The sequence below is a fragment of the Pristiophorus japonicus genome, chromosome 4 (assembly GCF_044704955.1).
Source record: "Pristiophorus japonicus isolate sPriJap1 chromosome 4, sPriJap1.hap1, whole genome shotgun sequence".
NCBI lineage: Eukaryota > Metazoa > Chordata > Chondrichthyes > Pristiophoridae > Pristiophorus > Pristiophorus japonicus.
The window spans coordinates 176,814,246-176,831,902 of record NC_091980.1 but is presented as its reverse complement, the minus strand read 5'-3'; the positions used below and the strand labels follow the sequence as shown (position 1 = coordinate 176,831,902).

The following is a 17,657-nucleotide window of genomic DNA, read 5'->3' as shown; positions in this document are numbered from 1 at the left end:
GAACTGTCAAGCAGTCAGACAGCTCCGAAACATCCTCCGACCTAGGAATGATTTCCAAGATCCCAAAATCCTGACACAAATTCCCTGTCAGACCAATGCCAAACCCTGATGCACAACAAGCTGCAGACCACCCCACTATAGATGTCTATGTGATCTTCGAACAACTATTTGATTGCTCACGCTATCCGGACAAATGGAAAGGGCAGTTAGATATTATTGGCAGGAAAAGAAAGGGGAGGGGGGAGGTGCGCCCCCAACCCGGGTCAAGACTGAATACGTGACTAGAAAGGAAGAGCCATCTCGGGAGGAAGGATCAATAGAACCGCAGTGTTGCATACAGGATTGGATGGATAAGCAAGGATACGGTTATACTAAACAACCAAATGGCCCGAGCCCTGCTAATAAACCTCCCTATTGTCCCCGGCATGGTATGGGAAGAGGCCGGGACTGGGTAAGAGGAATTGACTGTTTTAATTGTGGGCAGGAAGGACATTGGAATAAAAATTGCCCCTACCGTCAGCATGGGAAAGGAAGAGGAGGAAGAGGAGGGGGGCAAGTGGGGAGAGGAGGATCTTACACTAACTTCTCCCAGAACAACCCCTTTGGTCAATTGTCCCCCGATTGATTACGCAGCTTGATTGTGCAGGGATCCTCCCCGGACGACGAACCAATAGATACGGGAGCCTTCATGTCTTCTGTACAATCAAAGCTTAAACTCCCTGCCTCTACTGAAACACAGGAACTTTCAGGATTCCTGGGACAAATCTCGACATTCCCAGTGTCAGAACCGGTTAAAATGGGTTACCAGGAAGAATCGGTGGAACATCGAGTTGTTATCACAACCAATCTGGACTGTAACTTGATGGCTAGAGACCTCCTCTGCAAATTCCAGTTGCATTTGGAGTGTGGAGATGATGGGATTATTGTAAAACAGGGAACCCTTAAGCGGCAGTATTATACCACTAGAACCCCTCAGTGGTGGTCTCTGGACCTGCCGCAGGCACCCTATCACGTGACCCTAGCATACGATCCCAGTGGAAAGAATCAGGACCTGCAGAACTTTTATCAGGATCACGAAGGGGAAGTGAAGGAAATTCTATTAAGGGCTAGAGTGACTGGACCGGAAGGGAAGGCAGATTTTGTGGAAATGGACAGCCCCCAACGGTGGCACCACATATTACTCGTGAAGTATTACCTCCCCACCATGCTAAAGATTTGGGAGTTATGGTGCGCCAGGCTATAGACGAGGCTGACCCTACCAGCCGGGATGTGCAAATTCCACGGGGACCCCGAGAAGGTCTTAACGACTCTGCAGCATCATACTGGCTCTGACATACCTGACTATGTGGATCCTCATGTGTGGGCAGAGGACCCCTACCAAGTGGGTTATCACAGGCAATACCGAGTATCCACCAAACTTTGGAGGCTAGCCGAGTCGAACCAATTTGCCAGTTTCCAGTCCCTAGCACGGCTAAACAAATGCGACAGTGTTTGGGGATGATCAATTACTGCAGATCCTGGATCCCTAATGTTGCCCTGATGACTAAGCACCTCACCCCGTATACAAATAGAAACCGTAGACGTCCAAGCCTTTAAGGAACTAAAGACAGCCCTGCTGCAAGCTCCGGCTTTGGGCCGGCCCCTCTATGACCGGCCCTTTCAACTGTATTGTACAATTCTGAAAGACTGTGCTACCGTTGTCTTAACACATCTCACTCCGTAGCTGCCCTCCTGGGCCAACTGCAGACTCAACACCTTACCATGGCCAGGCAAAGCAGATGTGCGATCTACTTACTAAACTGACCTTTCGGCACTGTACTGCAATTAATCCGGCCTGTTTTCTTACTGAGCCACCCCAAGATGAGGAAGAACCCAGTCATGATTGTTTATCTTTAATTTAAGAAGCCACATCAGTCAGGGAAGATTTTGTTGATGTACCAATTGAAGATCCAGACTGTATTATGTATGTTGACGGAATTAATCCAGAAGGTACACGAATCTCAGGATACGCCATAGTAAACCAGGAGAATCAGGTCTTGGAATCTGCTGCTTTGAAACCGCCTATTCTGCTCAACAAGCTGAACTATTCGCCCTCACCCGAGCCTGCATCTTGGCCAAAGATCTCAAAGTCAATATCTATACCGACTCTAGGTATGCCTTTGGGGTGGCCTATGATTTCGGACAATTATGGAAAAATAGGGGATTCCTAACCTCACAGGGGAATGAGATATCTCATAAACAGCTAGTATCTGATTTGTTGCAAGCCCTCATGTTCCCCAAACGCATTGCCATTGTCAAATGTACCGCCCACACTACCGGAAATTCTCTGGTTGATATAGGGAATCGTTGTGCTGACCAAGAGGCCAAACAGGCCACTCGTGACCAACAGATGGTAGTGCCCAAAATTATGAGTCAGACTAAAAATCCTGCGAAGGATAAGTTAGCCTCGGAAAAACCAATGCCAACCATCCAAGATGTTACAAAAGCACAGGAGGACGCTCCTGAAAAAGATAAACTGTTGTGGAAATATTATGCATGTACTTATGACAATGTTTCTAAACTCCGGACCACTCCCGCGGAACAGACTTGCATGTCTGACAAGTTGGCTCTATGGGTTATTGAATGTATGCATTTTGCTACTCAATGTGGAGCAAGGACCACGAGTGACACACTTTTGGCTACTTGGTGGCACCCTAGACTCCAGGCGCTCACCCAGAACATCAGTAGTCGTTGCCTGGTTTGCCAGCAACATAATCCAGGGAAGGGAGTCCCCTGTGATTGGGGTAAAACGCCCCTACCCGAAGGTCCCTTTGAGACATTTCAGTTGGACGACATTGAGTTGCAAAAAGTTCACTATTACAAATATGTGTTAGTAATAGTAGATGTGTTTAGCAGATGGATTGAAGCCTACTCTACCCTGGACAATAAGGCTCAAACTGTTGTTAAGGTGTTAATGAGGGAAATTGTTCCTAGATATGGTATCTCAGCTCGACTGATGACCACCTATGTTCTTTCTCTGACTCAGGCTCTGCGACTAGTTCACAACCAGGTTCAAGATGCTCACCTCGACCTCCCAGTTTTACCCGAATTGTCCCTCGTGGCACCAGGGAAGTATGGATTCGGAAGGGATTAGAGCCACAATGGGAGGGGCCTTTTCAGGTGTTACTCACTACCCCCACTGCAGCCAAGGTTGAGGGGAAAAGTGCCTGGGTTCACCTGCACCACTGCAAGCTCACCACCCCCTAACGAACCTATTTTGCTGGTTATTCTAATTCCTGTTTCTGTTCCAGACTTCCTCTTCTCCATAGCTGAACAAGGCCATTGGCATCCTAATTGGAACGTGGACCAGTTTGAACTTTTACCCGTAGTGATAGACAGCCAGTTACACCGACGGTGACCCGAGAAGAGAGACGGAAAAACTGAACTCTTTTAATCAGCAAAATAATTGGACTATTTATCTGAATCCTGAGCCATAAGATGAAACTGTCTGTATGCCACAGTCTGTATAATAGTGTTGATATATGACAGTTTCGGCGCATGGGAGGGGAGACAGAGACGAGAGCTACATGTCTTATGTTTATGCGCAAAATGGGAACTTTTCTAGATGTTGGGTGTGTTCACATTCCCTATACATTTTACTCCTAGAATGATCCTAAGTGTTATCATGGAATGATAAAAGGGGGGAATGTGAATGTTTAAAAATGTATAGAGACATTGAAGTTGAGAACGTGGGAATTGTATAGGGACAGTATAAGCTAACAAACAATTCATGGAGGAATAGCCATGACATCTCAGACTTGAGACTGCGAAATGTTACAATACTAACACATATTGAAACAAAACCCACAGCTTGCAGAAAAACCTCAAGGTCTTATTAAATCATGTTATTAACCTGAAACATTGACAGAAGGTCTTTGTTTAAAATCGGACCATGCTTGGGTCGGCTTATGAGTGGACGAAGGGAAGGAGGGATCAAAAGAGATGGGCTGAGCTGGGATGTCACTCTAGCCCTATCTTGTTATCTTTTGCCGAAAATGTATAACCATCGTGCCTTGACAATGTAACGTCACTTATCCGTAGGGAGTGTGTACGCTCTATCGAGAGAGTATATCTTCTGTCTGATAAGTCTTGCCGGCCGGTAAAATAAAGACTGCTTTGTTTAAAGCACAATAGTTATTCGACTAAGTAATTTTACTGAACCAGATTGAGAGAAAAGAATCTACATTTACAACTGTAGCAAGACTTTCCTGCTTTTATACTCCATCCCCTTGGCAATAAAGGCCAAGATTCCATTGGCCTTCCTGAACCCTTGCTGTACCTGCATACTATCCTTATGTTTCATGCACAAGTACCCCCAGGATCCGCTGTACTGCAGCACTTGGCAATTTATCTCTATTTAAATAACTTGCTCTTTGATTTTTTCTGCCAAAGTGCATGACCTCACACTCTCCATCTGCCAAATTTTTGCCCACTTATTTAGCCTGTATGTCCTTTTGCAGATTTTGTGTGTCCTCCTCACACATTGCTTTTCCTCCCATCTTTGTATCGTCAGAAAACTTGGCTACATTACACTCAGTCCCTCAGTCCCTTCTTCCAAGTTGTTCATCTCGATTGTAAATAGTTGAGGGCCCAGCACTGATCCCTGCGGCACCCCACTAGTTACCGGTTGCCAACCAGAGAATGAACCATTTATCCTGATTCTCTGTTTTCTGTTAGTTAGCCAATCCTCTATCAATACTGATATATTACCCCTAACCCCGTGCAGGTCTGTATATCTAATTTACAATTACTAATTTTTTAGTTTAAACATTATATCAAATTAAAATTACAGCTGGACCTCTTTCCTCCTCCCCACCCCAGCTTTAAAGCATTCCCAATTTAATCTGCAAGTTTCCATAAAAAGGAATGTTGGTACACAGGATATAATTCGACTTGTTTTGACTCAAGTCTAATCAGAAGCAGTAAACTTGGAATATTTACAGAAATATACACATTAGAAAAAGCTACAGAAGACACATGCACTTATTTTGGCCATTATCATCAAAAAAAGTATGATTTCAAAGTCCTTAATCTTATTTCAGCAAGCAATTGTGTTTCAGCACATTAACTAAAATGGTAAAGAGGAAATAATTGACGTCAACTCAGTTATTTCTTCTACCCCACTTTAATTCCATTTAATTGACTGCTTCAGGTGTTCTGCACCCTCAATCATTTTCTCCACCATTCCTCTCCAACCTCCTGTACTCTTCCAAGTCTGGTATGCTAGACATTCCTGCTCCCTCTACCCTAACATTGGTGGCAGAGTCAACTCACTCTGGAAGAATCTCCCCAAATTTACCCCTAACTTTAAAACCTCTCTTCAACCAGGATTCTCTCATTTCCCTCATGCTCAGACCCGACAACGTGCTGAAGTGCCCTGGAAAGTTTTGCGATGTTAAAGGCATTGTATTGCACTTTTTGGAACAAAGAACAAAAAAAATAACATTGCACAATGGGAAAGAAGTAGGCAACATCTTAAAGTTAGATATGAACAAGAATACACATTTATCAAAACAATATTTAGTCTCAAATATTTATTAAAACACTTAATCTCAAATACTCACCTCAATTTTCAGGTAGCAAAAGATTAGTCATTGGCAGGGGCTTCGGTTTAATGTCTTGTTCGAAAGACAGCATCTCTGACAGTGCAGCCCTCCCTCAGCACTGCGCTGCACTGTAGGGTCAGCCGAAATCTTACGCTCAAGTTTCTGGAGTGGGACTTGAACCCACCACCTTCTGACTCAGAGGTGAGAGTACTACCCACTGAGACACAGCTGAGAGCTTTAAATGTGGAAATAAGATTTTAGAAGGGAAACATTTGACAATAAGTGTGCAGCGATGTCACATGTCCCAATAATAAGCAGCAGCGCACCAATCACAGGCAAAATGACCAGAAAAACTACATGGACCAGAACGCCTTGCGCCAGTTGCCCGCCCCCTGTGAGAGTGGCGACCAATCAGATTTAAGGAGCCAAGTTAAATAGCTGTAAATATGACATTTTTTAAAATTGATTTCAGTACAGATTGTAATTTTTAAAAATTCTAACCCAGCTTCGGGGGAACTTGTCGCCTATAGAAAACAAATCCTCGCTGTTATCCATGAATTTGGAGCTGTTTTCAAGTGTCTGGATCGGGAGCCAATCAGGGAGGAGGATACTGCCGGGGGAACTGGCGGTTTAAATTCAAAATCTTCAGACGCGAGAGGGGAGCGCGAAGCCGGGGCCAGCCGCAGAGATCGGTCAGGGCCAGTGTCCGGAGAGATTGGTCAGGAGCAGCAGCGGGAGTCGGGGTGAGTGTTTGCAGCTGTCGGTTGTACTTGTCCCCTTTGGCTGCGAGCCGTATGGCCGTGCGCTGCACGGTGCGGGAGCAGGAGGCCCAGCGCCCGGGATCCTGGCCTTGTTCCCCGTCCCCATAGGTCGCTCAGTTTGTGGTCCCGGTCAGGGGTTGTTTTGGGGGGGGGGTTAGGCTCGGGTTGGGGTCAGGCTTGGGTTATTTTTGGTTAGGGTTAGTCCTTTGGAATGTCCTACGGTTGTGAAAGGTGCTATATGAATGCAAGGTTTTTTCTTTTTATATTCTATTTTAAATAGTTAAATTGTCCAAGTATTCCATGTTCTGTGTAAAGAAATTCCTCCTAATCTTCTCACTTGGTAGTTTTAAATTGATAACCGCTTGTTGCCGACACCCTGACCAGAGAAATGGTCTTTTCCTATTCTATTAATACCATGTTGTTTTTTTTAAACTACCAAATCTCCTCTGCTGTAGTGTGCATAATCCCAATAGATAACTAGTTTCTCATTCCTGTTTACTCCTTCTCTGAGTGGTGATCTTTCCTGTACTACTCTCCCTAGATTACCTGCTTATTGTCCAGTGTTCCGATCTGAAACATCAATAACCTGCCCTCTCTTTACAAATACTGCCTGACCTGAGTAATATCAGTGTTTCCTATTTTTTTTTTTATTTCCAGCACTTGCAGTTTTTCCCTTAACTGGATTTGTGTATTTTCCATTCATTGTCTCTCCCTTCTCTTCCCCCTGCCCCAAACCTCGTTTAATTATTATTGATTCATCACCCAGTTCCCTCATCATCATAGGCAGTCCCTCGGAATCGAGGAAGACTTACTTCCACTCTTAAAATGAGTTCTTTGGTGGCTGAACAGTCCAACACGAGAACCACAGTCCCTGTTACAAGTTGGACAGATAGTCGTTGAGGGGAGGGGTGGGTGGGATTGGCTTGCCGCACGTTCTTTCCGCTGCCTGCGCTGGACTTTTGCACGCTCTTGGCGATGAGTCTCAAGGTACTCTGCGTCCTCCCAAATGCACTTCCTCCACTTAAGGTGGTCTTTGGCCAGGGACTCCCACATTTCCCTAACACATCAATGCCACAGTTCAGCATCTCTAAGCTAGGGAGGGGAGTTTGTGCTTCTGATCACTGTCCAGTGAATCCTGCTGGAAAGTTATATATGTGCATTAAAAACAGAGAATGCTGGAAATCTCAGCGGGTCAGGCAGCATCTGTGGAGAGAAAAAGAAAGTTAACGTTTCAGGTCGACGACCCTTCGTCAGAACTGCCGAATGTTTGAAAAGAGCACATCTTAAGCACTGAAAGGGGGAGGGGAAGAAAGAATAAAAGGGAAGGTCTGTGATAGGGTGGAAGACAGGAGAGATTAGAGAGACAAAAGGGATGATGGGCCAAATTGAAATGGTAATAACAGATGTTAGAAAAAGGTTAATTTGGATAGGGTATGAATGGTGGAGTAATGATCAGCTGCCATTAGAGACAGAGGGAAAAAAAGAGAAGAAAGAAGAAAAAACATAAGGTGGAGGGTGGGAGGGGAAAGGGAGCCAAAGATGGCCAGAGGTTATAGTCTGAAATTGTTGAACTCGATGTTGAGTCCAAAAGGCTGTAAATTGCCTAAATGAAAAATGAGGTGCTGGTCCTCATGCTTGCGTTGAGCTTCATTGGAACAGTGTAGGAGTCCAAGGACGGAGATATCTGTGGGAGTGGAGAATTAAAGTGACGGGTGACTGGAAGCTCAGGGTCACACTTAGACTGAACGGGAGGTGTTCAGCAAAGCGGTCACCCAATCTACGCTTCATCTCCCCAGTGTAGAGGAGACCACATCGTGAGCAGTGAATACAGTGTACTAAATTGAAAAAAGCACAAGTAAATCACTCTTTCACCTGGAAGGAGTATTTGGGGCCCTGGATAGTAAGAAGGGAGGAGGTAAAAGGGCAGGTGTTGCATCTCTTGCACTTGCACGGGAAGGTGCCATGGGGAGGGGGTGACTGTGGAATGGACCAGGGAGTCACGAATGAAGCGGTCCCTTCAGAATGCTGAGGGGAGGGGTGGTGGGATCATGCTGGAGATGGTGGAGGATGATCCGTTGGTCTCTTCCTTAAGATGGGGTTTGTGAAATCAGTTATAGTACCTCATGCACACCAAGTTTAGCTTGCCTAAAATGGCACGCACCAGGGACTGAGTCAGGCAACCTTGTTTGTGTGGCACAGTGCTTTTGCTCATCAAACTGTCGTTGAAGATTGAGTATTGGTGTGACAATCAAAATGGACAACCTGTCACTTTCTCTGCGATCATGTCCATTACATTGTAAAACAGAATTCTATTTTGTTAATTATGTCAAATTATCAAAGGTAGCCATGTTTGCAAGCTGCTGCATAGAGAAAAATAAGATCTGCATTTTATACAACGCCTTATTCCGCCTCTGGGCTTCACCCAAGTTACTTTTGAAGTGCACTCAATTGCGTAGGCAGACATAGTATCCAATTTCTTCACCACAAAATCCCATAAACAATGGGAAGGATGGTCAGTTAATCTGTTGGATAATGAAATGAATGTTGGATATTCTCTTTGAATAGCGCCATTGAATTTTAACCTCTGCTTGAACAGGTAGATGGGATGTAAAGTTTGTGGTCTTATCTGAAGGATTGCAGTACTCAATACTGCATAGATATGTCAGTGTAGACTGCTCAAGTACAACTTAATTCCACAAAGTTGTATCTCTGAAGCAAGAATGCTGCCAACTCAGCCAAGCTGATAGTTGATATCACAGGTTGGGAAAAGATGAAAGCATTTCACTCTGGGATCTTTATACAAGAGTCACTTGTACAATTGCTGCGGGGGGAAAACCGAGAAAGTAGGTATGTTCATGCCAACAGCATTGCCATTTTTTGCTGTTCCAAAACTAAACATGGACGAGACAGGAGTGGGGTTATTGGAGGATGAAAGAAGTGGTTTCAGGAGAATGCAATTCTTGTCTACAGTGCAACTGCTGGTATTTTTTATTTTGCTTTACAATACTATAATTTAAATTTCATACTAGTATGAGCAAAATTAAATCATTGTAGAATCATACTAAACTTATTGGTGTGTGTTGGTAGTTATGCTAAACTTATTTATAACTCACTAGTTAAGCCTCATCTGGAGTATTGCGTCCAACTCTAGACACCACAAGACTGTTAAGGCCTTGGAGAGGCTGCAGAAGAGATTTACTAGAATGGTACCAGGGATGAGTGACTTCATTATGTTGAGACTAGAGAAGCTGGGATTGTTATCCTTTGAACAGAGAAGGTTAAGGGGAGATTGAAGAGGTGTTCAAAATTGAGAGGTTTTGATTTTAATCATTTGAACAAATATTTACAGATAAATTGCACTATTAAGCCATTGTAACAATTTTGATGGGTCTGTATCTGACCCCTTAACCTTGTCCATCCTCTACTTGTGTGTTTCCAGCATTTTCTGTTTTTGTGACTAGGTGTTGAGCTATATTTCAAATAGGAAGAAATGTTCTTCTAGATATCCACTTACGGTTCTACACTGGTCACTTTTTTTATATGGGATGGCAGGACTGTCTTATGAGGAGAGATTGGGTCAACTAAGCCCGTATTCACTAGAGTTTAGAAGAATGAGAGGGAATCTCATTGAAACGTATAAAATTCTGACTGGGTTGGATAGACTGGATGCGGGGAGGATGTTTCCCTGGCTGGGAAGTCCAGAACAAGGGGTCACAGTCTCAAGATATGGGGTAGGAAATTTAGGACTGAGATGAGGAGAAATGTTTTCACTCAGAGGGTGGTGAACCTGTGGAATTCTCTACCACAGAAGGCTGTGGAGGCCAAGTCACTGAATATATTTAAGAGGGAGATAGATAGATTTCTAGACACAGACATCAAGGGGTATGGGGGAAAAGCAGGAATATAGGGCCCAAGTTTCCACATGATTTGCGCCTGATTTTTAGGAGCAACTGGTGGAGAACGGACTATCTTAGAAATCGCAATTCTCCACTTTTTTTTTCTGCAGTTCTAGTCAGGTAGAACAGTTCTACTTTGGAACAGAATTTTTTCTTCAAAAGGGGGCGTGTCCGGCCACTGACGCCTGATTTGAAAGTTTCCACAGTGAAAACGTACTCTAAACTAACTTAGAATGGAGCAGGTGAAGATTTTTGTAGAACTGAAAAAACCTGTTCTACACATTAAAAAATCAGGCGCAGGTTACAAATTAGGCGTCCAGAACGAGGTGGGGGGGGGAAAAAGGGAAGTCATTAAATTCTACAATAAATCCTTATTTATACTTCTACAAATATTATACAAATAAATCCAACCTGAATAAACATTTATAAGCAAAGAAAAGATTAAATAAACCATCTTCCTACCTGTGTGAAAGTGCTTCAGCCAGCCTCACAAGTTCGTTCGTTCGTTCGTTCCCGACAGCAGGGGAGGGGAGGGGGGGGGAGGAAGCCGTTCCCGACGACGGGCGGGAGGGAGGGAGTGCGGGCCCGAATGCAGCGGGGGGGGGGGTGCGGAGGAAGACGTTCCCACCCGAACGCAGCGGGGGGGGGGGAGGAGACCGTGAGAAGGCTGCAGGAAGCCTCAGTGCTGATGGCAATGTGCTTTTATTAAAAAATTTTCAAAAATTAAACAGCTACAAAGAACTACAAAAATGGCCGAGTGCCAATGTTTCCTTCACACTGCGCGAACGCTCCAACGTGCACGCGCAGGGTTGCCGGCAGGAAAAAGAATAATTTAAATAGTACCCGCCCCCTCCCACTTACAAAATCGGCGCGTGTGTAGGCTCCGCCCCCCCTGGGCGCCGCACCAAACAGACAAGGAGCTGCAGGGCTCTCCAGAATCGCGAGCTTTTTTACGGCGCCATTTTAGGCGCGAAAAACGGGCGCCCAGCTCGGAGAGGCGCCCGTTTTTTATCGTGTGGAAACTTGGGCCCATAGTGTTGAGATAGAGGATCAGCCATGATCATTTTGAATGGTGGTGCAGGCTCGAAGGGCCTACTATTTTCTATGTTTCTATGCTACTGTAGCAGGCAGTCGCTAGAATATGCGTGCAATAAACAGCAAACCTTTCATGCTCACTGGGGAGGCCAAGCATTCCCGTGTGCCTAAGGAGGCTATGCATTATTGTGTGAATGGTTTGATTACCAATCAATTGGAAACTGCAATACAACCAGAAACCACAATGCAGGTACCTACTTCAGGGTGACGAGTGAGTTTTTTTTGTCCACTAGTTGGTTTTTGACATTCTGACTTTATGAAGAGGTGCTCTTCGAAAACTGTTTCCTTGGTGGTTGTGTTTACACTTGTTCATGTATAAAGTATCTGTCAATCACCCTTTAATTTCCTGAGATCAAAAGATAAAAGTGGGATTATTATTCCAATGGTGCTGAAGTTAATTGCAGCTTCCTTGATGTTATTACACTTTGATTCTTGCTAAACTAACATCTGAATCTGCAACCTTTGGTTTGAAATACATTGGGGTGGATATTCGATACCACCCATTTTGAGGTGTTAATCCAGGCAGAGCGATAAGTATAGCGCCTTAAAAAGGTTTCCGCCTCCCGTTGAGAAATTTGTTGGAATTGGGCCAAGAGCTGACTGGGACGATAAATCAGCCATTACACACTTGATCTGGGGGTATGCTAACGAAAATGTTTATCTTAAATTCTGGAATCCATTGCGCATGATCTGAAGTCCAATTTGAAATCCTGGAAAAAGCTGAGTCTTAAAGGCGCAGCATAGTAATGCAGCCATTAATATTTTCAATCACTTGTTTTCAAGCTGTACTGTTATGGCTGTCTGCAAACTCAGAGGCTCACGCACCGTGCTCTGTGCAAACGTTGCACTGACTGACCTCCGAGGGAAGCGCTTCCTCAACCCTTTAAGTAGCCACCAGTTAACGACTGGAAAGCTGTACCGACTCTTTTTTCAGATGTGATTAATGGCAGTTGCTAAATGAGGTGGCTGGACCGAATTTAGAAAGCGGGGCTAGGGCCTAGTTGCATCCGACTGATATCGTGATCGGACTGATGGCCAGCAGTCAGGCGCTAGCATTTCATGTCCCAGTTAGCGCTCAACTGAATTTTCCGGCTGGGCACTAAAAGCTGTGCTAGGCTATTGCACTCGCATTAATGTCCCTTCTGGCCGCTAACTGAGGCGCTAGACAACCGAATTTTCACCCCATTGTCTTTATCTTCTGAGTCATTGGAGTGGATTGATTGTTGGAACTGACTGCAATCCTGTTTTTGTGCCTGAAATTGGTAGAAATTGAACAAATGTAATACAGTGCAACTTTGAGGTCTTCTCGGCTGTCTTTTTTTCCCCTTATTGAACGTTGTGAAGTTGTTGGAATTGTGCATCACAAAAGGAGACTATTCGGCCCATCATGCCTGTGTCGACTCTTTGAAAGAGCCGTCCAACTCCCCTGCTCTTAGCCATACAAATTTTTCCTTTTCATGTATAATTCCAACTAATTTTTAAAAGTTACTATTGAATCTGCTTCCACCACCTTTTGAAGCAGTGCATTCCAGATCATCGTAACTTGCTGAGTCAAACCATCTCCTGTTATACGTGTAAAACTCTGGTCATGTGTGGTCTCTCCGAGTGATACACAATTCATGATTTGATTACAGTAACTGGATATACATCTTTGGTATGAAATTCAATGTTACTTCAATTTCCAAAATTAAATCAGTGTAGAATTGTATCAAATCTCGGGTTCACGACTATTGGTGTGTGTTGGTGCTTTCTCAAACTTTCCTCTCCTTTACACCACCGCCCCACCCCCACCCCCAGCCATATACATCAATTAATCTTGGGTTGTTTTTTAAAAAAAATGTATTGCCTACCTCCTTTGATTGCTGGAAAAAGCTGCATGTCTTCATTTGCAGGGTTCTGCTTGTGAAGGCCATACAACGTGGTAAGATGGCAGAAGCAGACTGGGAGCTGAGTAAGGAGAATGTTCAGCCTTTGAAACGAGGCCGAGATGTGAGTACACTTCAGGATGTACTTGCACAGCATGAAGGCCCAAGTCAGATCAGTATCCAGGAGCAAAAACTGTGAGTAATACTGTTCATTTGACTTCTTCGCGATCCCGCTATTGCATTATCGGGAATTTCAGTATGGTTGTGAATACAGGAAGAGGGGGACAAGCATGCTATAGTTGAGCATTTGGGCACATGATCTTAAGACTGGAGTCTTTCACTGTAGCTTGAAACATGGTAATTAATTAAAAGTACACTATATATGAATCACCATTAATAAGTGGCACCTAAAATGTGTATGCATTTGCCACATTTGAAATGTCAGCAGCTTCTGAAGGTGTCTGCCCATAGGAAGAGAAGACCCGTCAATATCACCACACCTAACCAGAATATCCAAAAATGCAATCGGTTTGATTAGGGAGAACACCATTGCCAGTATATATGTGGGTGGTTATTGCCTATCCCTAGTTGTCCTGAGAAGGAAAGGCTACAGCCTTGCTTCATAGCAATTGTTTGTACAAGTGAGTGGTTTGCAAGCCCAATTTGGGTGGCATTGAGAACCAGCCGCATTGTGGGACTGGAGTCGTGTTTTGGCCATACCAGGAAGGACTAGCAGATTCCCTTTCCTGAAATACAGTGCATCAGTTGGGTTCTGACGACTAACTGGCAGCTTTCATGGATATTTCCCTGGTGCCAGTCCACAATTCACCAGATTTCTTGAATTTAGTTTCACCACTTGTCATGGTGGTATTTAAACTGACTCCCTCTAGTTGCTGGCACATGGCAGTTCATAGTCAAACATTCACATCATCCATGTTCTATGGATTAAGCTGTCCAGTTTGCCATGGATAGTGGTATGTTACTTCATCCACCCCATGGCAAATTTACTTTTTTGTTGAACCTTTTAGCAAGTACGGCTTTGGAAATCTAATCAATTGGCTGTGTGAACAGGACCTAATCTGAATGATAAATAACATTACTTGGGGGGGGGGGGGGGGGGGGAAGCATAAGGAAGGAAGGCTACTGTCAGAATATAGTCCTGGAGGGAGCAGGGGCGGGGCTATACTTTCCCTGTTTACTTTCTCTTCAGAGCTGATGTGCCCATTATGTTGGCAGCATCTTGTATCAGTTTCAAACCCGACCCCGAAGTTTTCCACGTTCAAAAATCTCCACAGTTGTTGTTTGACTTGCTTGCTGTGTTTCCAACTTTTACTAATTTCAGCGTTTGCAATGTTTTGCTTCTAATTTAGTAAATCCTGTTCTGAGGTCACAGTGATCCATCTGATTGTAACCCCCATTCCTTTATGTTGCATTGGATCGATTGAATGCTTTCACAACAGGGCAAATAGCAAGTAATCTTCAAACATCTGCATGGATGTGGGATAAAACTAACAATTGTTTGGAAGGCCCTTTTAAATAAATTAAAGGAATAAGCTCTCTTTCTGTGACTTTCAATGGCAAATTCAGACATGCAGGTATTTATGATCTGTAAAGTTGCACTGAGAAATGGAAGGTCTTTGGAGAAATTTCTGCTTTCATTGAAGTAAACTCCAGTTTGTGCATTGATTTAATGCTCCGCAGTTCTATTTCTTCTACTGTTAACACCCTAAATAGCAAGTGTGTAGAGATTGCTCGGGGAACCTTCTGCTGCTAGTACTCTTCAAATAATATTTATATTATGTCATCTTGGTTCTATGTGGAAAGTTAGTGGTTTAAAAAAAAAAAGATTTTTGATTCATTCTCATGATGATACAGGTGTCACTGGCAAGGCTGGCCTTTATTGCCCAACTTCAGTTGCCCTTGAGAAGGTGGTGGTTTGATGCTGCCTTGAACCACTGCCGTCTGTGGTGATTGTGCTCCTGAGTTCCAGGAATTTGACCAGCTACAATGAATAAACAGCGATGCATGTTCAAGTTGGGATAGTGTGTGACTTGGAGGGTAATTTGGGAGGTGATGGTGTTTCCATGCTCCTGCTGCCCTTGTCTTTCTAGGTGGCAGAGGTTGAGAGTTGTGGAGATTTGCTGATGTGTGTGTTAAAATGACATTGCATTGCTCAGCATTTTACCTGAAGAGCAAGCAATGATTCTTCCTGACTTACTAAACACGTTAATATCAGAAATATAGTCTTTTTATATAGCTCATTTTCCATACATGGGTTGTCTGACTTGCAGCCATTTCATCGCACATAAATTAGTAATGTCCATCACTATTGATGGCTGTCTGTGTTCAACAAATGTTAACACTGAGCCTTACATAGTCAGTTAACAATGTCAGTTTATTCATTTATATTTTTCAGGGCTTTTGAGACAGAAATCCGATTTTATTCTGGTAATGACCCTCTGGATGTCTGGGACAGGTAAGCAGTCAGGTTTTTAATCCTCTGCTTCACTAGAAGTGCAATAATTTCACTTTATCTTAGACATTATATTCCCCTGAAAGTTTTCTCTTTTTTTTTGTTAAATTTATTAGCCAATGTTCAATGGTTAACTTGTGGTGATCAAATGATATTTAGCTTCCACAAATACCACTGATGTATTAATAATGAGGAAATGCACAGTGGGACACCATCTGAAAGAACAGTGGACTGTTCAGGGGGGCAGACTAGAGTTTCTGCAACTGGCGACTTGGTGTGTTGCTTCCCTGGTGCCAGGGAAAAGGACATCACTGAGAGGGTGTGGAATATTTTTTGAGGTGGGAAAATGGAACAGCCAGAAGTAGTGTTCCATGTGGGAACCAATGATATAGGAAGGAAAAATGTTGAGGTCTTGCAATCTGAGTTTCAGGAGGAAGTTAAATAGCAGAAGTATTAATCTCTGGATTAATCCCAGTGCCAGGTGCTAGTAAGTATAGGATTAGTAGGATAAAACGGGTTAATGCATAGCTGGAGGGAGGGCTTCATTTTCAGTATGGGGCAGAGGGACCAGTTTGGGACAGGAGGGAACTGTTCAATGTGGATGGGTTCAACTCAACAGAGCTGGGACCAATGTCCTTTGGCGGGGGGTTAAACTAATTCGGCAGGGGGATAAGCACCAGAATGAAATATTAGAGGAGAAATTAGCTTCACAGGACTGGGAGAGACAAATAACAGTAGAATAAAGAGTAATTCAGAAGTAGGAGGAATCTGATTGGGCAAATGTGAGGCAGTCTGTGATGGGTTTTGGAATGCATGTAGTGTGGTAAATAAAGTTGAACTGCAGGCACAGCTCACCACATGGGACTATGATGTAGTGGCAATAACAGAGATCCGGCTCAAAGAAGGGAATGATTGGGAAATTAATATTCCTGGCTACAAGGTATTCAGGAAAGAAAAAGAGGATGAGATAGTTGAAGGGTCAAATCTATTTGGATAGATATAAAAAAATAGAGGAACTATTCTTCTGTGTGTATACTCTAGGCCACCAAATAATGGGAAGGAGATAGGGGAGCAAGGTTACAGAAAAAATGCAACAATAGAGTAGTTGATAATGGGGAATTCAATTATCCCAATATAGACTGGGATAGTAACTGTGTCAAGGGCAAAGAGGGGAAGGAAAATCCTGAAATGTCTGAGAACTTTTCTTGAATGGTGTTTTTTTCCAGTTGAACAAGAAAGGAAGCCGCGCTGGATCTAGTTCTGGGGAATGGGATAGAATATGATTCAGTGAGGGAGTATTTTGAGAACAGTGGTCATAAGATTTAAGTTTTGAATAGTTTCAAAACCTAAATGGACAGGACAGGGAACAATCCAGCGTAAAAATACTTAACTGGAAGGGGGCTAATTTTCAATGAATTAAAAAAGGGATCTTGCCCTGGGTGGATTGTAATTATAAATTGGTAGGCAAAAATCATAATTGAACAAGAGGCTTTCAATGAGGGGATGGTTTGGGTACAGAATATACACACACCCATGAGGGGAAAGGAAGAGCAACCACAGCCAGAGCTCCCTGGATGACTAAAGATATAGGGCCCAAGTTTTCCATACAATAAAAATACGGGTTGCCCCTCCGAGCTGTCCTCCTCCTCCTCTCTTTTTCCCCCCCCCCCCCCTCCCGCTCCACGGGAGCGAACGGCTGTCTCCTTTTCTCCCCCCCCCCCCCCCCCCCCCTCCCCGCTCCACGGGAACGAAACGGCTGTCTCCTCCTCCTCCTCTCCCCCTAAAACGGCGCCTAAAAAAAAAAACGCACTATTCCTCGAGCGCCCTGCAGCTCCTTGTCTGCCTGGCGCGGCGCCCAGGGGGGCGGAGCCTACACTCGCGCTGATTTTGTAAGTAGGAGGGGGCGGGTACCATTTTAAATTAGTTTTTTTTTTCCTGCTGGCAACGCTGCGCGTTCGCGCAGTGTGAAGGAAAACATTGGC

General features: G+C 44.0%; 1 protein-coding gene across 1 annotated transcript in view; it reads left to right on the top strand.

Annotated features, from left to right (window-relative positions):
* The first annotated feature begins 6,188 nt into the window (after positions 1-6,188).
* Positions 6,189-17,657, top strand: part of bub1bb (BUB1 mitotic checkpoint serine/threonine kinase Bb) — a 79,604-nt gene continuing 68,135 nt past the window's right edge. Inside the window, exons 1-3 of the mRNA XM_070878848.1 lie at positions 6,189-6,328; positions 13,230-13,397; positions 15,619-15,678. Of these exons, the coding sequence (XP_070734949.1) occupies positions 13,264-13,397; positions 15,619-15,678 (194 nt within the window). The 5' untranslated portion in view covers positions 6,189-6,328; positions 13,230-13,263. The remainder of the gene's footprint in view (positions 6,329-13,229; positions 13,398-15,618; positions 15,679-17,657) is intronic.